Raw genomic sequence first — 26,349 nt, forward strand, 5'->3', positions numbered from 1 at the left:
TCCATGTGACCCTCTCAAGGGGACAGATGGCGCAGCTGCGTGAGAACTTGGGCGTTGTGAGTGGCCACAGGCAGGCCCCTGGGTTCAATTAGCACCCATTTCAGCCCTAGAGCTGACCAAGCACTGGCCTCCAGGGGGCAGTAATGAGGATGGGGGTGGGTCACAGTCTGCACGGGACAGTCTTGAAAACGAGCAGTTGAGCTCTAAAGGGATCGGAGACAGAGGGCGTCTTAAGGGGATCCTAAAAGCTGCTGTCCAGTTACAGGAGACACCCTTGGACTGATAAGGAAGCTGGGCAGGCTACCTTTAGTGCCTCAGTGTGGTCAGAAAACACGGAACCCTCACTGCATTGAATCAGTTTGTTCTCTTTTCGTGTCTGTTGACTTTTGGCAGAGTTCCCATGAAGGTCAGGCAGTCTCAGCTGTGCTGAGGCAAACAATAGGAAGAGAGCAGCAGGTGTGTGGCAGACAGCACCTAAAGAGGGTAGGGAGGGTCAGGGACAAGAACCCAGTGTAGAAAGAAGCACACGGCTGCTTGTGGAGCATGGGTGTGAAGGGAGCAGCTTGCCTGAGCCCATCCGGGGGTGCCCTTTCTATTCTGCCACAGCCTGGACCTCATCCCACGAGACTAATGTAACTCATTAAAAGAAATCAATTACTCAGCCGTGGTTTGCCGACCTCCTCACCATTTTTCCCTGGCCTGCGGATCCCTTGACAAGTGGCTTCCTTCTGTCCAGGGTCCTTGTTCCTCCCCATATCTACCACCCTGAGCTTCTGAGGAAGACGACCAATGGTCTCAGCTGATAGGCAGTGGGACCTGCCAGTCTTTCCCTGGACCACACAACTCCCCATGAGTCTATCCCTGCCCTCAAGTCCGTTCCTCCCTGGGTCATATCAATGTGTGAGGCTCTGCAGAACAGTTTCCAGGGCTATGACCAGATCCTATCAGCTCCCTGACACTTCTAAAGATGAAGAAGACTTATGGAGGACACCCAAGGGTTAGAGTGAACTCTACCCCAAGACGCCAATACCACCAACCGAGTCCTTAAGCTGCACTACAGCATGTGGGGCCAAACCTGCATTTGCTACCAGCCTAGCTTGTATCAGGCCTGATGCTTATATAGCTTCTACACCCCAAAAACCAGCAGGGTTGACTACGCAACAGGCTATGGTGCTGTGACCCAGGTTTCCGTGACCTGTGTGACCTCATAATGAAAGTGGGCAAATGCCTACATCAACTGGCATGCATCTTGTGGACATGGGGGAACTGCAAATGGTTGAGAAAGCTCTTACCCCTGCAGTCCCTGGCACCCCCTATTGGCTCTGATACCTATGATCAAGGTAACCTACTGAGCAGGCTAACCTAGGGCAGTGCCTCCCCGGGGATCACAGCGCTTACAGGTACCCTCTCAGCATATGTCCCTGAAGTTACTTGCCCAGCATCTCATAGCTAAGGAACATGGGCCAGGTTTTGAAACTAAATCTCATTCTTGAACCCAAACAAGCCCACTGTTTCAGACCTCAACTCCCCAGGTCTGCCTGTTTCTCCAAACTCCATGTTCCAACTCTGGGAAGTTTGGCATCAACCCCCTACCATTTTGTCTACCTCACAAACCCTGGATTGCACAAAGCTGAGACTACCTCTGTGCCTGTGGGTACTGTCCTGACCCCAGCCCAGAAAGGACCTCTGCCTGGCCCTTTCCCGTCTCCAGTGCCCCAACATCCACCAAGACCATACCCTCGCCTGCCTCTTTAATAACAGACCAGCAGCTCACCCCCTAGACAAAATCACTTCCTCTTTAATTGCTGTTAAAGATTCACATAACCTGCTTTGGAGGTGAGGGGGGCAACCCCTGCCCTCTCCTCACTCCACTCTCTGATTACCTGGTCTTTTGCAAAATATTTTAGCCAGGAAGAAAAAAAAAAAAAGACCGGAAACCACTGACACAGACGGCCCAAAGCCTGGGCTGGCTAAGGGAGCAGGGCTGGGCTAGGTAAATCCATTCCACTTCCCCCCTTCTGGGACGGGGCCAGGACCTGGACACCTTCCCAGCCACCGCACACCCTCTCAGCCCTGGCTGGGAGGGAGCAAAGGATAGAAAAACAGATCCAGTGAGAGAGGGGCTGGACAGAAAGGATTGTGGGGGAGGGGCCCCATTATAGGGGTGCCCCCTTCCCCAGATCACCACGGGTGCTGCACAGTCACACGTACGCAGTCACAGTCACAGACACAACCCGAGAGCACCCCCACCCCACCCCACCCCAGCCCACCCTTGGCTTCCCCTACCCTGAAATGCCCTCCCCTCGCCCCTACCCACCCCATCCCCATATTGGGGAACAAAGCAATAAATTACAAGGCCCCTCTCTAGCCCCCTCCTGTTCCAATCCTTCTCCCCCACCCCAAGATCGTAAGGGGAAGGACCCAGGCTCTCGGCTCCCCCTGGCTCTTTAGCTTCCATTCATAGACAGGTAGAGGGGGATTCTGATTTCCACTCATGGACCCTTTCACAGAAAGGGTTGGGGACCCCTCCACCTCCACGGGCAGCAGGGGTCCTGCCCCTCGCTGCCCTTCCCCCTCACTGGTCAGTGAGATCAGCATGGAAGGGGTGGGGTCCCATATTGGTCCCAAGTCCCAGGACTAGTCCTCCACCTACTAACCCCTCCCTCTGGCGTGGCGTTGCCCCAGGAGCCAGCCTGGGTTTTGGGCTTCGGCCACCAGATTGTAGAACGCAGGCAGGACTGGATCTTTTACCCCGTCCCTAGGCGGGGACGAGCCAGTAAGTCCGAGCGCCCTGGAGCCGGTACCGCTGCAAAGGCAGCAAGTTGACAGACCCAGGGTAATCCAAGTATGGAAACAGTGGATTAGGGGCGTGTTGAGCTAGGGTCTCCATGCCTCGTGGGGAGAGGGAGGTGAGTTTGTGTCTCCTGGGAGGCGTGTGGGACTGTGCCCTCGTGGGGGGTAGGAAGTGCTCCCGTGGGACTGGGTGCGGACTGGAGAGGTGAGTGGGTGCATCTGTCCAGCGGTCCACCCGGTGTGGTCGTGCCCGGCCCGCGCAGGGATGGGAGAGTATCTCTCCCGCTGCTGAGCAACTATACCAGCGCTATCGTAGTATCCACGCGGCCCAAGCTGGCAGCGCTGCTCCGGCGCCTCGGGCTGGGCGTGGCGGTAATGCTGGGGGTGGTGGCCGCGCTCGGTGTGGTGGCTGTGCTGCCGCCCTCTCCCGGGCAACCGTGCTGGAGGAGGATGTCTGCACACAGCTGGCTGCCAGCCTGGCGGGCGTAGAACAGTGCCGTGCGGCCCTGCGCATCACGGGCCGCCACGTCCGCGCCGTACTGCAGGAGGAAAGGGCCGTATGATCACGCGCCATCCAGGGGACCTCCACCCTCACACCTCCCACTCTACGCCTCCAAATCCACCTCCTGGCTCCCTTTCCCTACCTCTCCGCTCACGTACCCACAACAGCAGCTGCGTGATGACAACGTGGGCGAGCTCAGCCGCCAAGTGGAGCGGCGAACGGAGCTGCGGATCCTCCACGCTGGTGTCGAGTGGCCCATGTCGCGCGTGGGCAAGAAGCAGCAGAACGGTGGCCACGTCCTGGGCCTGCACAGCGGCCCACAGCTGGCGGCCCAGCGGCTCCTCTGTGGTACCCAGAGGCGCCAGGAACAGCAGCTGCTCGTACTTGGCGCGAATCCACGACTCACGCTCCTCCCTGCAGTACCAGGAACCAAGGGAAAGAGTTGTAGGAGACCTCTAATCAGGACCTCCCAGGAACCATACCCTCTCCACACTGATGCTCTATCCTTACCGCGAAGAGTCCCGCGTGGGCTTGGCACGGCCCCGAGTGTCGCTCTCCCACACGCGGTTGGCCATGTCGTTGCCAATAGCCATCAGCACCAGGGTCAGTTCCCGCGGCCAGTCGTCCAAGTCCAGCGACCGCACGCGGGACAGGTGTGTGCCCAGGTTCCGGTGGATGCCAGAACACTCAATGCAGATGAGCGCACCCAGATTCAAACTGGCCCACGTGGGGTCTGGGGATAGGATGCAACACAAGCGGTAAACTCGGGTGGGTAGCATGTCAACAAGACACCCCGCCTTTTCGCCAGACTCCAGCTAACGCCCCTAGTCTGGGATCCTGCTCCCCAGTTCCCTCAGTAGTGCCCTCGCCTGCCTCGCACTCACTGGGCGCTCCACAGTCCACGCAGGTAGAGTTTCCCTTTGCATTTCGGATTGCCTGGATGGCCACAGCTTCGCTTTGGCTGTCAGTGCGCAGCTGCAGAGAAAAGTGAGGTCGGAGCTGCACCTCTGACTCTCAGCCACTGTTGCTAGCTAACTTCCATCAACAGCCTCAAAACGTTTACCTTGACCTTGCTGCTCTCACAGCACTGAAGACTGGCCAGAATCTGACTCTCGATGGCCTGAACCCAGGCATCCCGCTCCTCGAAGCTGGCTGCCTCAAAGTGCCACGTCTGCCCAGTGCTGGACACGATCAGGAACTCAAAGTTTTCCTCTGGGTAGGTGGATGGGAGAGGTCATGAGGGACACAGTTCAAGCAGGAGGCCTTCCCCAAACCCTTCCTCCCTGATGTCCTTGGAGCCCCTAGGAGTGGGACAGTGGGGGGAGGGGAAGCAGAGGGTGGGAAACAGCAGGAAGCCCGAGCACATGCAGGGAGAAGCAGGGCACCCCCACCCCTCTGCACCCCAGCTTAGCACCCCTCCCGGCTCCCGACTGTTACCTGCTTTATAAATATTTCTTAAACTACCAAAGGATTTTAGTTTCCACATTTTGCGCTTGGCTGGTTTCCCGAAGCGAAGGAGATAGAGACAGAATGGAGAGAACAACAGAGAAAGAGACCAAGGAAAGAGGAAGAGGCAGATGGAGAGACGGAGAGACAGTGACAGAGACAGCCAGAGACGAAGCAGGACAGACAGATGGGGAGAGAAAGCAGAACTAAAGTCAGTGGCCCCGGAGCAGAGTGGAGTGGAAGCCAAGAGCCATGAGAGTCGGCAGATCTGGAACCCTGGTCGCAGCACCCGGCAAAGAACGGGGCGGCAGAGGGTGGGGAGGCCAGGCAGGTATTGTGACTAGAGAGAAATCTAGTCTCTGTAGGGGGAGGGGTGGGTGTCAGACTTTGTGTGAACAGTAGGAAAAGGGCGAGATGAGGGGCCTGGGGCTCAGAAGGCAGTAGAACTGGGAGCAGGGATTGTTATTGGGGGGTTGGGGTGGGGATGAGGACAGGTATGGGGTGAGTGCCCGAGGCCTCTTGGAGGAACCTGCCAATCATAGGTTATTGAGAGCAGGGGCTGGGGAGTCAACAGGGACACCGAGTCCAGGGGTTGCAGTACCAAATATGGGTGCAAAGGACAGGGTCAGAAGTGCAGATGTGGGCAGGAACTAGGAGAAAAGAGCAGGAGCTGGGAGCAGTGGGGTGGACAGGAGTTGGGTGGTGTCCATCTATTTCCCCACTGCTCTGCAAGAGCTAGGTCAGGGGTTTGTATACGGGATGAGGGTTCGTAGTGGGAGTGGAACCCTGCCCCGCACAGCCTCACCTTCAGCCTGCACGGTTGAGCCTTCAGTCTTGGACGGTGTGCTCAATTTCTTCCTCCTCTGCTTCTTTACCATGGGAGAAGGTGGGGGCTCCCGACTCAGGGGGCTCAGGTCTCCAGATGGGGTACAGTCTTAGAGAAGGGGACACAGTGCCTCGGTTGCCCTTCCATAGACTTCCCTATAACTCGTATCCTGCCCTGAACTTCCATTTTAGGGTATTTCTCCTCAGCTGTCCCTGTCCAAGAGTCCAACCCCGCCCCCGCATCATTCCTGGGAGGTGGGGGACAGGTGAGGGCTTTAGAATGAGATCTGCATTCAACTCTTTATAAAAAATAATTTATTTTCACTTTACGTGCATTGGTGATTGTGGGTGTTGGATACCCTGGAAATGGAGATACAGACAGTTGTAAGCTGCCATGTGGGTGCTGGGGATTGAACCCAGATCCTCTGGAAGAACAGCTGGTACCCTTAACCGCTGAGCCATCTTTCCAGCTTGTGCTCAACTCTTTTTTTTTTTTTTTATTATATCGAGACAAGGTTTCTCCGTAGCTTTTTGGTTCCTGTCCTGGAACTAGCTCCTGTAGACCAGGCTGGCCTCGAACTCACAGAGATCCACCTGTCTCTGCCTCCTGAGTGCTGGGATTCAAGGCGTGCATCACCACTGGCCGGCCTGTGCTCAACTCTTGACTGTGCAACTTACTAGCCTTGAGACCTTGAACAAGTTAATTTATTTTCTGAGCCTCAGATTTTTTTTTCATCCCTAAAATGGGGATAATAACGTTGACCGGATAAGTTGCTGTGAAAAACATTTACTAAGGTGTTACTTTCTATTCGTGTCTGTATGTGTATATGTATGTGTATACTCTACAAACTGTATACAATTTATAGATATAATGTCCAAACACTTCACACACTGATGGCTGACTATGTGCTGGCTGGTCAAGGCCAACAAACTGAGGCTTGTTAAACTAAACTTCCTATAGGGTAGACACGTCACGTGGCAAGGCAAACGAAGGATCTGAGCTCAGGCAGGCAGACTAGCTCTACTCGAGTCTAGCTATCTCCAGTGCCAGGACAGACACAGCATATGAGCTTGGTGCCAGACTCCCAGCACACATCCCTCGTGTTCCCCCCAACATTTGTTCCTGCACCAAGCCTTCACTTAATTCCACTTCCCACCCAGATCCCATTTGGATTTAGAAGCCAGTAAATGGAGGATGGTCCTACTAACCGGTGCTAAGGGCCCGGGCCAAATTCCGGTCTGGCTTCAGCAGGTGCTTGGATGTCTGGTCCGGTGGAAGCTGCAGGGAGCTGGGGCTGGGGCTGGGGCTGGGCATGGGAGTAGTGGCTTCTGTGGGAAGGAGAGGGAGAAATACCAGTGAGCTTGTCTCCGACCGCCACCCCACACAGCCAAGGTAGCACCAACTCCTCTCCCCACCTTCCTCTGTTCCTGTCTCCTTCCCTGGGCACTTGTCGTGGGCCCTACTTACCAGGGCCTTCGCCCATCTGGACGGTGCTCATGTCCTTGACCAACCCGTTGATGCTGGCTGAGGGGCCAAAAGCAGAGATAGCCCTTGGGGGCCGCTTGCCTGGGACTTTGACAGTTGTTCGTAGCAAGTCCATCTCTTTGCCGTGTGTACTGTGGATGTAATCCTGTAGAGGTACAGGGTTGAGTGGAGGGGGGCTCCAGCCTTTGTGCTGGAAAGTAAGCAGTATTAATAGGATACAGAGGGGCTCTGAGAACTGACTGGACTGGGAAGAGCTCGTAGGGGGGCAGTGCTGCCAGACTTGGCCAGGAAGCATTCCTTGAATGGCAGGCTTCCCTGGGCCTGTCCATGGTACTTCCCCACTGCAAGTTCCTGGGGCAAGGCGTTTACCTTCCTATGCCCAGCACAGACAAGCTTCATGAGCCTCAGAGAACAGAACTAAAGCCCCCCAGAAATGATGCCAGCACTTGTCAGAGGCACAGAAAGAACCAGAAGGACATGCAAGGTTTTCCAGCGTGGACCATCTCTGCTACTCACGTTAATGCTGGGGTGGTAGAGGAGAAAGCCATTGCTAGAAAGAGTCACGTATTTCTTCTTCCATTCTTTGTTCAAGGAATTGCCACTTCTCTTTAGCAAGAAGCTCTGGAAGAGCAGGAAGATGTGTGGGAGAAAAGTCAGCTAAGAACAGCTGCTTCCGACCCTTCTTCAGCTCCCAAATCCCTTACCTGTTTAATGGGGATGGCTCGCCCACTCCCTGTTGTCTCTCCCCGACTGTCTAAGCTCCGCTTCTCAGAGTCACTGCCCCGACGGTTCTGGAATGGTTACTGGTATTAGCCAGGGGATGAGTAGGGTATGAGGATGGGAAGTAGTGCAAAGGAAAAGAGGGAGAGCCAACAGAGACATCCAGAGACTAAGGACGACAGGCAGGCAACAGGACAGGAGGAAAAGGGGGTCGGTATGTCTAATACCGCAAAAAGGCTGGTCCTTCGCTTGGCTGCTCGGTGTAGGGACCCTGGGGTGCTTAACCCAGCCACAGTGGCCGCCTCAGCTCGGAGCTCCCGATGTCCAACATTGGGCGAGGAAGGAAGTGAAGAGGAGTAGTCGCTAGTGTGGCCCCCGTTACTAGCCTGGAGGCATACAGAGGAGTGAGCAGAGCTTGGCACCTATACCCACCAAGCCAGTATGAGACATTCCCTACTGCCATCCTTATTCACTTAGTGCCGTCAGCAACACGAATCTTCCCTAGGTCTGTCACACTGATTCAAGTGTGGCAAAGTCTGGTTTCCTGATAAAGGAGGGTGACTGGCTTAGAGACACTGCAAAGGGCAGCCCTGGCCCTCCTGGAGCTCACCATGTAGTTCAGGCTATCCTCAAACTCGGAGTGCTGGGATTCAAGTCATGTGCCACCACCGCCCAGCCTCAATGTTGCTCTCGAAGCCCATTCATTTCCCCGCTTCTGAATTTGACATCAGTCTCCGACACCCAAACTCACCTGCCCGGCTACAGGAGTAGAAGCGGCTGAATGGCTTGGTGAGCTGGGCAGGGACTTGCAGGCAGCTAGGAGTTGCTGCTGTTTGCGCAAAGTCACCACCTTCTGGGCCACTGGAGGGGAGAGGCGTTGGAGGAGCAGGAAAGATACCCAAGATCACTTTCCCAGGCCCTCTTCTGAGAAGCCCCAGTAGATAAGATAGCCCCAACTTCCTTGTCTCTAGACTCCCATGTCATCTATAGCCTAGCCAGATTCTCCAGCCCAGAAAGAATCTGTGAATTAATCAAACCTCCCATAGGCTCCCAGACCCCTCCTCGCTCCCAGAGACCAATTTCCTGTCACTGGGAAACACAGAACAGGAAACTGGGCACCTACAGTATCACGGGGCCTCTGGCTTTCCAAGCTCATGCGCCGGGGACCACACTCACCCTCCTGGAAGACCCGGTCCACATTGAGCCCGTAGGTTGCGCATGTCTCATAGTAGCTGCAGCGTTTCATGTCTGTGCAGAGAGCCCGAGCTCTAGCGTCACCCACCACTCGCGGAGAGGAGGCACTGATCCTGTCTGAGGGGACAGGCGAAGGGGCGGGATGGTTGAGGTGCCCTTCCGCCAGCATTCATGATTCCCTTTTATTATGTGTCTGGAGCCCAGGCTAGACCTCCTAGGGTTAGGGTGTGGGAGAACATCTTTCTGCTTGAGGACTGGTAAGTGTATAAGCCCCTTTGTGAGTACCAGGCCCAGTTAAGTCTGTGTATGTATGTGTGGTTGTTTTTTTTTTTTGTTGTTGTTGTTGTTGTTTTTTGGTTTTTCGAGACAGGGTTTCTCTGTGGTTTTGGAGCCTGTCCTGGAACTAGCTCTTGTAGACCAGGCTGGTCTCGAACTCACAGAGATCCGCCTGCCTCTGCCTCCCAAGTGCTGGGATTAAAGGCGTGCGCCACCACCATCCGGCTGTATGTGTGTTTTTCTGTGTGTGTCTGTATGTGTCTGTTTTTCTCTGTGTCTGTCTTTCTCTCTCTGGGTATGTGTCTTTCTGTGTGTCTGCTTTCTCTCTTTATGTGTATGTCTCTGTGTGTGTGTGTGTGTGTGTGTCTTTCTCAATGCCAAATGTAACAGGTGGCTACTCGTTTTACAAATCAGAAGCCAGGAGGCAAGGGACAGGCAGAGGCTTGAACCTGCAACAGCACCAGCAGGTGCAGCCACACAGAGCATCCTTCCAGCTGGACAGTGGTGGCAGAGACAATGCTCCTCCTGCCATGGTACAGTCTAAGTGATTCTGGGCTCCTACTAGAAGAACCAAAAGTTTTCTGCTCTCCTTATTTTTCCAGTATCTCCATGTTTCCCCTCTGTAGAGAAGTTCCTTTCTAACAGTGTCAGCCTGACCCAGCTGAAGAGGAAGGCTTCTCAGTCACACTAGGACTTGACATTTTCTGTGTGTCCCATGGTAGTGGTGTCAGAAATGGCAGAGAGAACACAAGGTAGGCAACATCTCCAGAGATGGTCATTACAGCGGTCCTCTCCTCCCAGGCTGTCCTCTTTTCTCTACGGAGACCTTGGGAGGTTTGTTTGGTTCATTATTTCCTTATTTGGACATCAGGCTCCCTCTAGAGGGTTGCTGGAATCTAAATAGCCAATTCGACACCTTGCCAAATTATCAGCCATGGTGGGCAATACTTTAGAGGTACCCTCCACCCTCCTCTAAAAACAAGGTTTCTATATCCCCTCCTTACCTTGGGTCCCAACCAGAGCCAGGGCCAGACCTCCTCGTCCTTCCCCACGAAGGGAGCTCAGCTGCCCATGGAGACGGCTCACAGCCTGGAAGCTGCTCTCATCCTCCAGGCTGAAGACGAAGATCACAGCATCCGCCCAGCCTGAGAACTTGCAGGGGATGAGAGGGCAAGCACAGGGTCACACAGGCCCTATTCCCTCTGGATACCATTCAGAGGGTGTCCTAGCAAGACAGAATGCTTCCATGTCCAATATTGACCCCAGTCAGCCTACTATGGCCACCGCCTCCGTTCCTCACCTTGGCGTCGGGCGCTCCCGCTTCCTCTCGGATCAGCACCAGATGAGTCTGCCCATCTACCAGCATCTCTTTCTTGTACTGCTCACCTGTCCAGAAGAGTTGAGCCAAGTCACGGAACCTTCTCACATTTCCTCAACTTTAGTTCTTGTGCCTCAAGTCCCATCTTGGTACCTGCCCAGGCCCGGATCTTACTGGTGGATCCCTGGCCCCCAGTCTTAGCTTACTGTGGGTCCTGGGCACTCACTCTCTGTCTTCTCCAGCACCTGGTATGAACCCGTGAGGAATCTGTGGATGAGAGATGACTTCCCACTTCTGACATCACCCAGCACACCCTAAAGGAGAGATATGGAACCAGATGCTGGGTCTGCTCATGCCAGAGAACCCACGGGGACTGGCCAGCCAAAAAGGCCCTCCAAGGGCCTCCGGTCAGCTGGGAAGAGCAGGCATGGTATGGCAAGAAATGACCCCAAAGTTTAAAAGTTTAAACAGACCACAAACTAAGCAATACCCTTTTGTGTTTGTGTGTGTGTGCACACGTGCGTGAGCTGTTCACTAAAGACATTAAACCGTGTATGTAGTTGGGTATAGCCCAAGGCATTAGTTGAAAGTTTTTACCCTATTTAAAGCAAAAGAACAGCAAGCGTTTAAAAAAGAAAGTGCGGGACTGTAGAGATGGCTCAGTGGTTAGAAGCACTAGCTGCTCTTTCAGAGGTCCTGAGTTCAATTCCCAGCAACTCACGGTGGCTCACAACCATATATAGTGGGGATCTGATGCCCTCTTATGGAATAAAGGAGTACAGGCAGATAGAGCACTTATACATAAAATAAATAAAATCTGCCGGGCGGTGGTGGCGCACGCCTTTAATCCCAGCACTTGGGAGGCAGAGGCAGGTGGATCTCTGTGAGTTCGAGACCAGCCTAGTCTACAGAGCTAGTTCCAGGACAGGCTCCAAAACCACAGAGAAACCCTGTCTCGAAAAACCAAAAATAAATAAATAAATAAATAAATAAATAAATAAATAAAATCTTAAGAAAAATGCTAGAAAGGAGAAGACTGGACAAATGGGAAGAGACAAGATGAAGACAAGTCGTGAGGATGTTCTGAGCAGCCAGCCCCCACAAGAAGGCTATGCTGCTAAACTCAAATGGAGCGTTCTTGGTTCTCAAAGAGAGAGAGGCGAAGGGAGAGAATGGGGCATGGGGGGGGGGAGGTAAAGCCAAGGGCCTGGGCTACCTACCAGGCGCAGTTCAGGAATTGAGCGGCTCAGGGTCCATTCCTGGCTATTGACCACAGCCTCTGCAAAGGTAAAAGTGCAGTAAGGAGGAAGACTGTGGCCTAGGAGGACTCCCAGTCCACAGGCACTCTCTTCTCTGAGGGCTTCACCTAACCCCTAAGACCCTGCCTGCACTGGAGAGTGGTCCCCAGTCCTCCCATCCCAGCCACTCTCTCCACAGCTGTTGCCGCCGCTCAGTGGTTGCTTAGCAACAGAGCTGGCAAGACGAAAATACTTCAGTTGGCATCTCCTTTAAAACACATCCTCAAACGTGGGTCCCTGCCCCAGACCAGATCAGGACGACTTTACTAGTGATGAGTCTCCTCCCATCACATAGAACAGAGGGTCCCGTCCCCCCCTGACATTCTCGGAGCAGACCTAAGGCGGAAGGCCTGAGACCTAGAATGGAGTGGGTCTCCCTCAATCTCCATTTCACAGGAGCGAAGAGCTGGTGAGGGCTTTCCTGCCCTTTTTCAAGGTCAGTGGCACAGGTTGTCCTAACTCCTGTTCACCGCCCAAGGGGGACAGAACTTTGATTTTCCTCTGCCTAGATCTCCACAGCCTCCGAAAGAACCGTGGGGGGCGGTAAGGCTCCATCCCCAGGCAGAGAGAAGCCACAGGCCTGGGGAGAAAAGATTCTCCTTGCACCCGCCGGGTCCAACCCCCGCGCCTGACACTGGCCGGACGTTCCCGGGGCGCCGCAGCTGCGGCGGGAACTCGGGGATCCGGAGCCATCTGCTCCCACCCGCTCAGGAGCCAAACCCCCCGGGGCCGCCCCCGCTTCCAGACCCGCCTCCCCTCCAGGGAATGTGAGCGGAACCGAGTCGTGGGTCGCTATCCACCCCTCCACCCCCGCGCGCCTGTCTCTACCATTTAGAAAATAATAATAAAAGCACCCCTTGGGAGGAAAAAAATTAAAAATTAAATAAATAAAGCTACCTCCTTGTATGGCTTCCCAAGTCTCCCGGGCTAAGAATTGTCTTTACAGCAGTTCCGCCCCCTGACTCACTCCGGGGTCAGCCCTGAGCGGGTTTCGACGCCGCTGTGGGGCGGGGGTGGGTAGTGCGGGAAGCCAGGCTTCCTATCTGCCCCCCTTTCAGTTCACATTTAATTCTGCACGTTCCAGCCCCCGCTCACTCAAGAACCGCCCAATCCACCTTCAGTGCCTGGAAAAACCACCAGCCGGCTCTCAACCCAGGAAACCTGTCTCTGGCGAGGAACCGGCTGCAAGGTCAACTGCCATACCACCTGTGCCAATTACTCAGGGGAAACTGAGGCTTCCACCTTCCCTGCATCTCCAGTGCCCCTCCACACAAGGCAAAGTCCCTATCGCCTGGCTTCTAGACTCCAACCAGGCCTGAGATTGGGGTCTAAGGCTTCTGTGGGATGCTTTCCTACGGTAAGCATCGACCAAGGCCACCGTTCTCCAGGAAGCACCAAGAACACTCCTGTCACGTCTCATCGCTTCAGGACCTCTTCCTAGTCTTTGCCCCAGCCCTTGGTCGAGAAGCGAGCCTAACTCCTCCATCCACTCAAGAGAAAAGCTTCCCTCGTTCTTGCGCAGCGTTCCCCCAACCCCAAATAAGCCTCCAGGTGTCTCTGGCCCTGACCCTCCCAACTCACTAGGGGAGGCGCGTAGCTCTGCGCCCAGCAGCTCCCTGGACCCGCTGCTGGAAGACAAGCCTGGGGGTCCGGGAAGGGGACCGGGGCCAGGAGGCCCCCCTGTGCTCTTGGTGAAGATACCGCTGATAAACTTGAGCATCTTGCGGTCACGAGTGGACGCTCGGCCGCCCTCCCGGCCCCTTTTCAGCCCTGGAGCTGGTGGCTCCAGAGTGATAGGGGGTGCAGGCCCGAGGGGCTGCGTGGAGGTGGTGGTGACAGAAGTGGCTGGAACTGGGGTTGCTGGCACGGTGAGCGGAGGAGAGCCGGCAGTGGGTCCTGGATGCAAGTCACTATTGTCCAAGGTCTTACTCTTGCCTTTCCGAGGGGACAGCTTCCCTCTCGCTCCAGCCCCAGCCCCGACCCCACCAGAGGTCGTGACTGCAGCGCCCCCTCCCCCGCCGGTCTCAGTGGCAGAAGCTCCAGTTCCGGCGCTGCTCTTTGACCCCTTGACCCTGGGCTTGCCCTCGCTTTCGGGCCATGACAGGCGGCTACCCGCGCCCTTGCCCCCGCCGGCTTTGGCTCCACTAGTGGTCACGGTCTTGAAAGGCTTGGGAGCCGGTGGAGGAGGCGCCACCTTGAGCCTTCGGCTGCCGGTGCCAGGATGCGGGGAGGACGAGCCCGGGACACCGCCTCCCGTCCGGCCTTCAGGTTCCGGACCCCCCCAGCTCGGGCTGCTGAGTAGAGGGCGTCGGGAGGAAGAGGGGGCGCCCCCCGGTTTGGAGTCTGGGCTCAGCCCCCCGGAGAGCGGGGGTCCCGGAGGGGCGGCCCAGAGGGACAGTCGGCGCCCCGGAGCCGGGGAGACCGGGCGAGCCGGACTGGCCGGAGCCGGGGACAGCGTGGGGGGCTCCGCGCCCCCGGCGCCCGCGCTACTGGTGCTGATCCACAGCGCATCCTGCCGGTGGAAGAGACGCTCGTGCCGCTTCTTGCCGGGTTCCTCCGCGCCTCGGGGGCTGCCAGGATCTCGGGGCTCGGAGCTTCTGGCCCCGGGGGCGCCGGCCGCCGCTGCAGACGGAGAAGGCGGCGGCGGAGGTACCGACTCGAGCTTGACCAGGGTCAGCGAGATGAGGTAGGTCGTTGTCCGGCGCTGAAGCGCGCCCGCGCCCCGGCTCATGGGGCCCGGAGACCCCCGAGCTGGGGAGGGGAGGGAACTCCCCGGGACTGCCTCAGGGGGGCCCGGCCATGGGGCCGCCCTGCTCGCTGCCCCCAGTCCCCGGACCCCACTGAGCCCCCAGCCCGGCTCCGCTGTCGCCGCCGCCTCCGCCGCCTCCTCTTGCGCCCCCCTCCCATCACATGGGGCGCCCCCTCCCCATGCTCCCCGCCCTGCGCTCCCACCCCCTTGGAGCCCCGGGACCTTGGTGCTGCTCCAGGGAGGCGCGCCGGACCCTGCACCCCGGCCTGGGTGGGGGCGCTGAGATGGGCGGAGGAGGATGGGGAGGACAGTAGTGGGGGCAAATGGTTAAGAAGGAAAAAGGGACAGAAAAGGGGACAGGGGACTGGGGGAGAAGCACGGGTGCGGGGAAGGCAGGGGCGGGAATGCGGACTCAATGGGCAGAGGCCACGGATGCAGTGGGAAAAGGGGGGTCTTGAGGGTAGGAGACTAGTAGGGCTGTCTGTGCGGGGGATTCGCTGGAACACGGGGAGGATGCTAAGGATGGAGAGATTGGAGGCGGTGGGGGAGGAAAGAAGGAACGGGAGGGGTAGGAACCCAAGGGTCTGGGGTCTGGGAGGGGAGGGGCGTGGATCCTGGCGAAGAGTCCGGGGGGCCTCGCCCGGGATCGGCTCGGTCCGGATGCGCGTTGTGTCCGGGCGCTCCCCTCACATTGAGGAGGAGGAGGCGGCCCGCGGGCCCCCCCACCCTATCTCCCCCCCCTCCACCAGCACCGCTGTCTGCTAGGGCGGTACAAAATCCAGGACTGGATTTCCCTTCCAAAACCTGGACTGGATTTCCTGGGTCTTGGATTCACCTCTGCCAACTACCTGGCACCCTCCTTTTTCACACCAAGGTTAGGGAACACGAATGTGGAGTGTGACATTTAGGGACAAAGGTAAAAATACTGATCTATTGGCTGGACAGGTACAGGAAACAGAACTCTTTTGGTCTCTGTCAATTCTGGGGAACTGAAACCGGAATGCTGTGAGCCCTGACATTCCTTCCCGGGACCCCTGTTCTTTCCTTTCTCGGGGTACCTGGATGAATTTCCTTTCTCATCACCCAGCCCCCTCTTCCACCCCAACTCCCACCCCATACTGAATACTTTTACGGCACTGCGGCTTGGACTGATTGTCCCAAAGTGAACTTGGAAAGTGTTCCCCAGGGATGGGGACAAACAAGGAACTTAGTAGGGTAGAAGCGGGGGGTGGGGGGTGGGGGGGGTGTTGCCTCTCTCTAGAGGAGAGAGACTTGAGGGCTCCTGAGCCCAAGCTGCAGCGTGAGTCAAAGGCCCCAGCTCAAGGTGGAAGAAATACATTTACCAATTGACACCCCCCTATTCCAAAATGCATCTAGTCTCCATAGCAACCGTAGCTCCAAGAGTGCCTCAGAAGCTGCGGCGGGGATAAGCGGAGAGGAGGGATCAGTGTGTAGGATGGGTGGGGGACCAATCAAGGGACGCTGGGTTAGTGAAGGCACTGTCTCACACCTGGTTACCCACCTGCGGGAGATTTTGCTCCCTGGACACAAGGAACCCCCTCAGTCGAGGCAGCGGGAGCCGGCCTCTGAGGTATTTGCATTCAGTCTCCTGAGATCTATGTAGCCGGGCTCTTAGAGCAGGTTAAAGGGAGAGGCATAGTGAACGGACACCATTTGCGCTGTGTCCCCACCCCTTTAGGGGCTTTGGAGTTCAAGGCTTTGTCCTCCAGAGGGGCTGAGAAACATGAGCAGTTAAATCCATGCAGAAGATAGGCTGATTCCCCATGGAGGGGGGCGGTGGGCAGGAAGGAAGAAAGTCTCCCTGAAGCTTTGGAGACCCCTGCCCAGGATTTAGAGTCTCGGCGGTCCTTTGATTTGGCTTTCCACCCTCTTGACACAACAGAGACTATAATAAGCGCGGGCCGTGGGTGGCTCTTGGAGGCAAGAGCTAGCAGTGTGTTCGGACTGGAGGGGGGTAAGGGTTGGGGGCTGAACCGGGTTGTGGGGAGCCCTTTGTCCTCCAGAGGCCCATGCCCACTCTCCCCCAGATCCTATCTTGGAGGTCAATGGTTTCTTAGGGAGTGTTCTTCAGAACTAGGATGACACACTAGGCAGGAGACACACTCTAGTCTATCATGAAGGAGAGGATAAGGGGGAATTGTTAGCTTCTTCTTTTTTTTTTTTTTTTTTGGTTTTTTGAGACAGGGTTTCTCTGTAGCTTTTGGTGCCTGTCCTGGAACTAGCTCTTGTAGACCAGGCTGGCCTCGAACTCACAGAGATCCGCCTGCCTCTGCCTCCCAAGTGCTGGGATTAAAGGGATGTGCTACCACCGCTTGGCTGTTAGCTTCTTAATATTGGGGGGCATCTCAGTTTTCCTTTGTGTTCAGTGGGAACAGATTGCTGTCTCACCCAGAGTAGAGCAAATTACCCATGAAGAGAAGAGCTTTGACAGGTGAAGTGGTGTCCCCTTTTGAGGATGCTGAGGCAGGAAGATTGCTGGAAATTCAAGGCCAGCCTGAGGTACATAGTGAGTTCAAGGCTAGCCTGAGATGGACAGTAGCTTCCAAACCCAGTCTCAAAAAGGAAAAACAAAACAAAAGCTAATGTGGGGCTGAGGTGTAGAGGGGTAGAGCCTGCCTGGGTTCCAGCATCTCCAACAACACACACCCCACACAGAAGTATGGGGAAGAGGTCTACTCCGCCTCTCAGCATCCTCTCTTTGCCCCTCCTTTTTGAGACTTTTTTTTTTTTCTTCAATATTGCTCATTCTGTAGTTGAGTCTGAGGCTGGTTTAGGATTTGCTATGTAATCCAGGCTGCCCTAGAACTCTTAATCCTGCTCTGTTCTCCTGGGTCGTGAGGCTATAGTGCTGGTGTGCCCTATCACACTAGCTCTCCCCTTTTCTAGAACTAAGCAAGGTGTCTTTGCCTGGTCCCTACCCCACTCTACTTCCGACGAAGGTAGGATCTAGAGTTCTTTCCTAGGTGGTCCTACTAGATCTCCTTTTCCATCACCTGGAATAACAGAGGAGACACAGCTGTTGTCCTGTCAAAGGGTTGGATGCAGGAACAATACTAGCTTCAGAAGAGCAAGGAGAAGAGGGAGGCATGGGAAGGGAATGGGATTATCCCACCAAATCCTAAACCATCCAAACCTTCCTCTACACTGTGCCCTGGTGTCAGGAGGTGTCCTTGATGGAATTTTTTTTTTAAACATTTCCTTCCTGGAAAAGTTGTTGAGAATGGAGATGACTGATAACTGGAATGGTCAGGGTTGTATAAAGATGGGTTTCTGCCTGACACACTTCACAGGCAGGGAAGCTTGCTTTTGTGAGTTCCTGGGCAGCCACAGATGGATGAAATATAAACAGATCCCCCAGTTCCTCTGTGGTGGGCCTTTGTGGATGGAGAACAGGCTTGCCAGGGCCCCACCACAGGATCCAAGGCTACAGTGGGCAAGGAGGATGTGGCGGATGGTGTTGCCATGACAGCACTTCCTCCCTGTGTTGTCATCACTTACTCTAATGGCACTAAGGAGGTAGAACGGAAGGCACTAAGGAGGTGAGGGGAAGACAAGAAAGGGAACACAGGAGGAGAGGGACTGAGTCAAGTCCTGGAGACCTCACCACACGGCAGCTATACAAAGCATGCTGCTTAAGTATGAATGTGTCCCTGACATATCACACCCCCTCCCTTCTGCATGTGTGTTTCTCTCAGCTGGAAAGAAGAGGTCCCTGATCTTTAGTGGGTCCTGGGAATGAATACATTACCAAGTCCCAGAACCTCCTGCCCCTCAATGCCTCCCGTTCTAGACTCCCCAGACAGGGACATCTATCTAATGGGTCTGTTACAGCCTGTCTCTCCAACGCTTATCCACTCTCTGCTGCCGAGAAGGTCGGCTCCACAATGACTATTATGTTGTTCAGAGGCGATTTTGGAAAGGGGAATAATGATGCTCCCCTCCACATCTTTGGCCATCCTCCCCAAACGTCCTCTTCCTGAGTCCCAGCTCCATCTTACAAACTAGGAAGTGACTGCTTGAACAGCAAGCAGTTATGTTAGGACACGGTTAAGCCTTTCTGTGTCTCCTGCTGGTCCCCCAAACAGTCAAGTTAGGGATTGACGCGTCTCTTACCTCGTATGTTGTCCAGTGAGGCCTGGATGCCATCTCGGAGATCAGGGTCACCCACTCTCTCTGCCAGCTTCCTGAGTCGGCTTAGAGCCTGCTTGGCCACCTCATGTCGTCTGACTTCTGCTCTCACTGTGGCTAGAGCCAACTGCCTCTGGGCATGCATGTTGCACAGACCTGGCTCGCCAGACTAACAACCACCCCTGGCCCTGAAGCCCATGACCTCCCAGCCCCCAAACTTCAGAAGGCCCCTTCTGCTGTGCCCCAGAACTCCTCAACCCTGCCCGCCCTTCCGTCTGTCGGCCTCACTTCCTGACTGGTGAGTTTCAAACCCACAACCCACACAGTACTTTACTACCTCATACACCTCCTGCCCCCTCTAGCGTTGGCCTTGCAGCTGTGACTCCTGTCAGGTGAAGGGAGCGACCTTAATAAGGGTTCTCACAGCCTCTGTGGGAGGTAGCTAATTAAGATGGGTGTTGGTTCTGGGAGAATATGGCCAGCGAGATCACAGGTAGGATCTTGTATTCTTGGTGATCTGCAAATTTGTCTGAGAATCACACAGAAATCCACATGCCTTGGTCTGTCACCACAGAGGCCCGTATATGCTAGTGTCCAGCTAATCATTACTGTATGCCCAGCCATTAAAACTAAGACTCAGCCGGGCGGTGGTGGCGCACGCCTTTAATCCCAGCACTCGGGAGGCAGAGGCAGGTGGATCTCTGTGAGTTCGAGGTCAGCCTGGTCTACAAGAGCTAGTTCCAGGACAGGAACCAAAAGCTACGGAGAAACCCTGTCTCAAAAATCCAATAAATAAATAAATAAAACAAAGACTCAGCCTGCTGAACATCAAGAGTTCAAGTCCCAGTTATTCACCCTTCTGTCTACATGTTCCTATTGGCTTCCCTTAGTCAGCTATTCACTAGAACCATCTCCTGTTTATAGGACCCAAGTTGTTATGGGAAGAATGGGTTATAGGGGAGGAAAATAACCTATAGCCAGATAAAACTATGTGCTCCAAGTCCAGCTTCTGTCATAATATTAGCATATAATAATAATAACAATTAGCATGTGTATAACATTTAATCATTTACAACATGCTTTCATATATAATAACGACAAGCCCAAAGGGTAGGATAATTTACCACCATCATGCAGAAGGGCAAACTGTTGCTCAGAAAGGCCCATATCCGGTGAACAAAGATCCGATTGTACTTTTAATTTAATACACACACAGCCGAGATACTTGCCAGCCAGTCCCTCGGTACCATTGTTCTGCTCTTGAGTCATGGCCTGATATAGAAGAAGAATGAGGAATTGGAAGCGAAAATGGAGATAAAGCAAGTTGGGGAGGTTGTAGGTAATGGGTAGTTGGCTCAATTATTGTTATTTTTTGGCAGGTGTATGGTGTGTACGGTGTGTGTGTTCCCATATGTTCTGGTTTCATCTCTTTTGCTGTGTTACAGTTCCCTGGCAAAAACCGAACTTAGTCAAGAGGGGTTTCTTTCAGCTATGGTTCTGCGTTATAGCCATTGCTGTGGGGTGTCATATGCTCACCTGTTTGTGTTCCGCTCTATAGCCACTCTTGTGCAGTTCATAAGTTCCTGCTTAGGGAATGGGGCCACCCACTGTGGACCGGTTCTTTTTCACATCAGTTAACTTAAGACACCCCCACAGAGACTTGCCCACAAGCCAACCCCACGTAGAAAAACTGTCATTGAGCCCCTCTCCCCAGATGATCCTAAACCCTATCAACACAGTTAGAGCTGCCCGTCACAGCATGTGTGTGTGGGTTCACATAGACATGTGTGCCTTTGTGTGTGGGGGTTAGTCCAGACTTGTCATTGTGTCTTCCTTGATTGTTCTCCTGACGTAAGAATTTACGAAGGTCTTTATTACGGGGACTCAAAGGGAAATGTAGGCTCACAAAATACAGGACAAGGTGGAAGCCGCTATGGGTCCAGCCGCAGCCTCCGTGTCTCTCTGCTCTGCCCCAGGGTGATGTGAACAACTGCACAAGCTTGCTTCTATTCTGATCTCCCAAGAGAGCCAGAGAGACCCCTCCTCTTCCTAATAAGAGATCACGTCTGCACACAGAAGCCACGCCCTAAGACCGGTACCCCAAAACTACTGGTGGAAATGAATTCCCACAACACTCTCCACTGTATTCATTGAGACAAGGTGTCTCAGCAAGTCTAGAACTTTCTGACTAAACTAGCTAGCCATCTTTCCCTGAAGACCCCGTCTCCACCTCTAGAGTGCCAGAGTTACAGGAAGCAGCCTGCCTGGTCTTTATGTACACTCTGGGATCCAAGTTCTGGTCCGTACACGTGCAGAACAAGCCCCTTATCTCCACAGCTTTGGCCGAATTATTTTGTTTCAAAGACAGATTGAACCTATCTAGATATACCAAATGACTTAATTTTGTATCACTTCTATTAAAAAACTATTTTAAAAGTATTTATTTTATTTTATTGTTTTTCAAGACAGAGGTTTTTCTGTGTAGCCCTTGCTGTCCTGGAACTCACTCTGCAGGCCAGGCTGGCCTTGAACTCACAGAGATCTATCTGCTTGCTTCTGTCTTCCAAGTGTTGGGATTAAAGGCGAGCGCCACTATGGATCAGCCATTATTTTTTAAAAAAATATTTATTGATTGACTTATTTATTATGTATACAATATTTTGTGTGTATGGCTGCAGGCCAGAAGAGGGCACCAGACCTCATTACAGATGGTTGTGAGCCACCATGTGGTTGCTGGGAATTGAACTCAAGACCTTTGGAAGAGCAGGCAATGCTCTTACCCTCTGAGCCATCTCTCCAACCCCTCAGCCATTATTTATTTTATTTAAAAATTTATTTATTTTCTGTGTATGAGTGTGCCTGCACATATGTATGTGTGCTACATGTGTGCTTGGTGCCTCCGCAGGTAAGAAGGTATTGGGTCCTGTGGAACTGGAGCTATGGATGGTTATGAGCCACCATGTGGGTTCTGGGAACTGAACTTGAGTACCAACTCTCTAGATTTTCATGCATTTTTTTTAAATATTTATTTATTATGTATACAATATTCTGTCTGTGTGTGTATGCCTGAAGGCCAGAAGAGGGCGCCAGACCTCTTTACAGATGGTTGTGAGCCACCATGTGGTTGCTGGGAATTGAACTCAGGACCCCTGGAAGAGCAGGCAATGCTCTTAACCACTGAGCCATCTCTCCAGCCCCCATGCATATTTTCTTGAGGATAGTTTATGAAGGGTAACTGTGGACATCTTTATATTTGAAGAGATGGGGGTTGAGTTTGGATCATTTACTGAACTCCATAAAAATGGGCTAAACAGTAATAACCGAGTTGCTAGATACTGGGTATTGACTGGGGCATTTTATATATTCTAGCTCCCTCAGTGCTCACAATCCGGGAGTTTCCAGAGTAGCATTGTTAGAGGTAGGTGCATCGCCATCTATCCCCATTTTATGGCTGAAGTAGAGAGGGCTTAAGTACTTGGTACACACATATAGTCAGTCACAAAGTTAAAACCCTGCGGTTTGACTCCCCCATTAGGACTAGACTGTAGGGAAGGATTGTGCCATTTCTCACTCCTATTCAAAGGGTACTATGTCCAGATGCTTATGCAATAACGTTATTGACCCATTATACCCCCATCTGGAGTGAAAGTATGGAAAATCGAGGTTGGAGAGATGGCTCAGTGACTAAGAACACTCGCTGCTCCCCCAGAGGACCTGGATTAAATTCCCAGCATCCACATGACAGCTCACAACTGTCTAACTCCAGTTCCCGGGGATCTGACACTCTTGCACAGATGTACATGCAGGCAAAATGCACATAGAGTAAAAAAAAAAAAAAAAAGAACATATGGCCAGGAAGTAGTGGCGCATGCCTTAATCCCAACACTCGGGAGGCAGAGGCAGGCGAATCCCTGTGAGTTCGAGGCCAGCCTGGTCTACAAGAGCTAGTTCCAGTCTCAAAAAACAAAACAAACAAACAAAAAGTATGGATGCTCTTTATTTATTCATATTCCGGTCCCGCCCCCACACCTGTGTCATTTTGTGCCAGCCATGTGTTCTAAAGATGTAGAGGACACCATGGTCTGCGCCTGTGATTTTGTCAGGAATGGGAATGCATCGGCTTCCAAGTCACTGTTTCCACTTGAATTTCTGGCATGGTCACACTGCAGAGGAAGGAATGCAGAACAGGACATGCGTACTAGTAGACACATTTAACAAATGCGTGAGGATTTGCCAGCTGTTGCTATGCCTGACTTGGATCCTCTCTAGTGGGGTTGCACAGCTCAATATTTGTGTCCTCTTGCTGTTCCAGAGTATGACGCACGAACAAAACGATGGCATCATCGTGAGATTACCGTGAAACATGGGGTAAACGGCGGGGAAGGGTTATCCTTGGAGGGGCGGAGCCCCTTCCTCCCACCTCTACAAGCCCCTTTTTTTTCTGTTCACCTGAGTCTCTCCTCGGATTCCTAATGTCGCACCTCGGAGCACAGGAATTCAGGGTTTTGAAGTTTAGGCTCTGTTCCCTAAGAAACTGTCTAGAAACACAGTCTTCAGTTTTTTTAAGTTTCGTCCAATGGAGAAACTGAGGGAAGGACTAGGAGGCGGGCTGGTGACGTAATGCAGATTGATTGGCACTGAAATCCTGGATGTCCTGGATTAGCTACGAGTTTCGCCAATCCAGAGGCAGGGGTGGGACGGTGCAGGCGCAGAGAATTGATTTGGCTGGCTTGGATTTAAAGCGATAGAAGCTGTTGGAGTCCTACAAGACGGTCCCCAATACCCTCTCCTCAAGTCCTTGGGACCATTTGGGTCCCCAGAACTGGGGAGATGGTTTGCGGCGGATTTGCCTGTTCCAAGAATGCGTTATGTGCTCTCAACGTGGTTTATATGGTGAGGTTTTGGAGGTGGGGAAAGCTCCGGGACGGAAAGAAGGGAAGAATTTCTAGGGTACTTCCGGTGGGAAGAGGGGTTTACTGGGGGTTCTGGGAAGCTTCCCAGAAACTTCCGGCGAAGAGGGAATTCCTGGGGACTTCCGTGGAAGAGGAGAGACTTCCGGTGATGGGTTTGTTTGGTGGTGGGGAGGGGTGGGTCGAAGACTGCGGGCCTATAGTCCCAGTCTTCACTTATGCTCCCTAAGGGGTTCGTATCTCGAGACGCTATTGCCATTGCCCCACGATCCCAGCTATTCCCAGTTACTTGCGAAGAGCGCCCAGAAAGCACATCTCAGTTGGTTACCCATTTATTACAAGGGGACGTGGACTAGCCTTTGGCTGTGCTGCATGCTAGAATTCTTTGGCGATGACAGGATCTCACTATGTAGCTAGTACAGGTTAACCTGGAACTTTGTTGGGCTGCGGTTGCGTGGATCACAGGTGTGAGCCACCACATCAGGCTGAAGTGTACTTTCTGTTTCTTGCAGCTTGTGGGCTTATTGCTCATTGGCGTGGCTGCCTGGGGCAAGGGCCTGGGCCTGGTGTCCAGCATTCACATCATTGGAGGAGTCATTGCTGTGGGAGTCTTCCTTCTCCTGATTGCAGTGGCTGGGCTCGTGGGGGCTGTTAACCACCACCAAGTGCTGCTCTTCTTTGTATCCTGACCTGGAGTAATTGGGGTCCCTGGGTATGCTTTTCCTAGAAGAGCAGGGGACCTCAGATGTGTCTGTTCTTATTCTGTAACTCACAGAAATTGACGTTTTGGTTCTCAACTCGGTAAAACTATGGTTTTATGGACAGAGAAGGGCCTTGAACTCTGCCCCTTGCCTGCCTCATTGCAGTTACAAATTACACTGAGATTTTTAAAAACAAAAAAATGGGATCGCGCTACATAGTCCTGCTAGCCTGGAACTTACACCAGGCTGGCCTTCACACTGAGATATTTTCAATGGAAACCAGATCTATTTTGCCATAACTTCCTCTCAGTACATGATCATTCTTGGCTTGGTCTTCATCTTCCAGTTTGGAATCTCTTGCTCATGTCTGGCTATTAACCGCAGCAAACAGGTAAGGAGATGCCCTCTCAAGTGCATGCTTTCCCTGCCTTTACAGCTAAATCTGACCGTTTCATACCTTCATCCTCTGACATGTATGGCTATGTCCCCAAGATGTACTCTGAGAAAGACACTTGACATTGTGACCATGACATGCGTCCTGTTTCTGTGGGATTCTGTGTGCTGATTGCCCTTGCTAGAGTGCAGGGGTAGGCTGACGCTCCTCTGCCTATATGCTCTAGACAGATGTCATCAATGCGTCTTGGCGGGTCATGAGCAACAGTACCCGGCATGAATTGGAGAGAAGCTTTGACTGCTGTGGTCTGTTCAACCTTACAGCTCCATACCCACAAGACGATACTTCCTGCAGTGCGGTAAGTTCAAGGATGGGGAGCGCAGCTAGGAAGAAGTGGGCAAGGGGCATAGGTGACCTCAGGGTGAGGTGTCAGTCTTCACTGAGCGATGCTAAAGAAATAGAGGCTGCAAGGGTTTAGCCAAGTGGGGCTCCAGTCTGGGAATGACGTGCATTGTAGCTACTTTTGTCCTCAGATGTGCAAGACCAGGAGTTCTGCATGCCAGATGTGTGGGGAGAAGTTCCTTAAACACTCAGACAAAGCCCTGAAAATCCTAGGTGGTGTTGGGCTCTTCTTTAGCTTCACAGAGGTAATGATTCCCATCTCCTTCGTGTAGACACCTATAAGCCTTAAAACCCAAGACTCAAAAATAACTTGCTTTCTCTCTCCCTTTCCTGTAGATCCTTGGTGTTTGGCTGGCAATGAGATTCCGGAATCAAAAGGACCCCCGAGCCAACCCCAGTGCCTTTCTATAGACTCGGTCTTCCAGATAGTCTAGGCTGGCTTCCAACTTTCTATGTAGCCCAGGATGACCTTGGGTTCTGGATCCCCCTGCCACAGCCCCCAGGTGGTAGGATTACAGGTGTGTCACCACACTCAGCAAGTCTCTGGGTCCTCCTGACTTGGTTTTGCGTTCTTCCAGCTTTTTATACCACCCCCCACCTAAAGTTTTGAAAACCTAGGGTGGGGACCGCCATCTGGTTTTTGTTTTAAAGAAAAAAAGGCCCCTCGCCACATTTCCTAAAACCCATCAAGTGATAGACAAAATTTGTCTTACATATTTTGATGGGAACAAGATAGAGGGAAAGGAAAACTTTATACCTCTCCCTAGAATACAGTATACTCTTAGAAGCATGAGTGGGGGCTGCACGCCCGCCCCTCATAACCATTTCCCCTCCTTTTGACTCCTTAGGTTGGCTCCAAGGACAAATCAGAAAGTGCCAGGGGGAAACAACTTTCTTGGGTGGGGGAGGCGGTGCTGGGGCTTTAGCCCAGGGCCTCACACTTAACTGCAGCTCCAGCCCCACTCACAAGTCTTGCCAAGGCAGGACCCAGAATGAAGCAGTGAACTCAAAACTAAAGCCATTTTAACTGAGTATTCAGAGAAAGGAATTGAAAGATTCTTTCCAACCTTGTCAGCCAAAGAGCTGGGCTGCTCATCTGGGTCCTGTGTAACGGTCTACAGATGTTACAGGGAACCTTCCCACGGGGCCCTCAAATCTCCCAAAGGCAAAGCCAATCAGAAAAACA

The 26,349-nt window shown here is 53.3% G+C and overlaps 2 protein-coding genes across 3 annotated transcripts; one reads left to right on the forward strand and one right to left on the reverse strand.

The window, feature by feature from the left end:
• Window positions 1-2,336: 2,336 nt before the first annotated feature.
• Window positions 2,337-15,317, reverse strand: Agap2 (ArfGAP with GTPase domain, ankyrin repeat and PH domain 2). The gene is made up of 19 exons (XM_057757468.1): window positions 13,440-15,317; window positions 11,781-11,839; window positions 10,787-10,874; window positions 10,543-10,628; window positions 10,247-10,394; window positions 8,949-9,083; window positions 8,524-8,633; window positions 8,000-8,158; window positions 7,757-7,843; window positions 7,569-7,673; window positions 7,035-7,197; window positions 6,776-6,895; window positions 5,547-5,675; window positions 4,733-4,792; window positions 4,359-4,507; window positions 4,180-4,270; window positions 3,806-4,028; window positions 3,454-3,709; window positions 2,337-3,332 (listed from the first exon to the last, which is right to left on the reverse strand). The coding sequence occupies exons 1-19, from the start codon at window positions 14,587-14,589 to the stop codon at window positions 3,090-3,092; spliced, it is 3,561 nt and encodes a 1,186-aa protein (XP_057613451.1). The 5' UTR covers window positions 14,590-15,317; the 3' UTR covers window positions 2,337-3,089.
• Window positions 15,318-16,180: 863 nt separating this feature from the next.
• Window positions 16,181-26,340, forward strand: Tspan31 (tetraspanin 31). Of its 2 annotated transcripts, none has more exons than XM_057757472.1 (6): window positions 16,181-16,198; window positions 24,179-24,346; window positions 24,678-24,758; window positions 24,988-25,119; window positions 25,295-25,408; window positions 25,500-26,337. In XM_057757472.1, the coding sequence occupies exons 3-6, from the start codon at window positions 24,681-24,683 to the stop codon at window positions 25,572-25,574; spliced, it is 399 nt and encodes a 132-aa protein (XP_057613455.1). In that variant the 5' UTR covers window positions 16,181-16,198; window positions 24,179-24,346; window positions 24,678-24,680; the 3' UTR covers window positions 25,575-26,337. The 2 variants fall into 2 exon arrangements, with proteins under 2 accessions (XP_057613455.1, XP_057613454.1); XM_057757471.1 differs by lacking the exon at window positions 16,181-16,198 and adding an exon at window positions 23,442-23,649 and having other exon boundaries at window positions 25,500-26,340.
• The last annotated feature ends 9 nt before the right edge of the window (window positions 26,341-26,349 follow it).

The sequence above is a fragment of the Chionomys nivalis genome, chromosome 25, assembly GCF_950005125.1.
Source record: "Chionomys nivalis chromosome 25, mChiNiv1.1, whole genome shotgun sequence".
NCBI lineage: Eukaryota > Metazoa > Chordata > Mammalia > Rodentia > Cricetidae > Chionomys > Chionomys nivalis.

Bases quoted from the DNA above. Each gene is read 5' to 3' on its own strand.
- Tspan31 (XM_057757471.1), top strand. From the start codon at position 23,587: ATGGTTTGCGGCGGATTTGCCTGTTCCAAGAATGCGTTATGTGCTCTC. The intron at 25,120-25,294 runs GTAAGTTCAAGG...TTTTGTCCTCAG, and splicing joins ACGATACTTCCTGCAGTGCG to ATGTGCAAGACCAGGAGTTC. The intron at 25,409-25,499 runs GTAATGATTCCC...CCTTTCCTGTAG, and splicing joins TCTTCTTTAGCTTCACAGAG to ATCCTTGGTGTTTGGCTGGC.
- Agap2 (XM_057757468.1), bottom strand. From the start codon at position 14,589: ATGAGCCGGGGCGCGGGCGCGCTTCAGCGCCGGACAACGACCTACCTC. The intron at 8,634-8,948 runs GTGAGTGTGGTC...TCTCCCCTCCAG, and splicing joins GGACCGGGTCTTCCAGGAGG to TGGCCCAGAAGGTGGTGACT. The intron at 4,029-4,179 runs GTGAGTGCGAGG...TCCTATCCCCAG, and splicing joins CGTGGACTGTGGAGCGCCCA to ACCCCACGTGGGCCAGTTTG.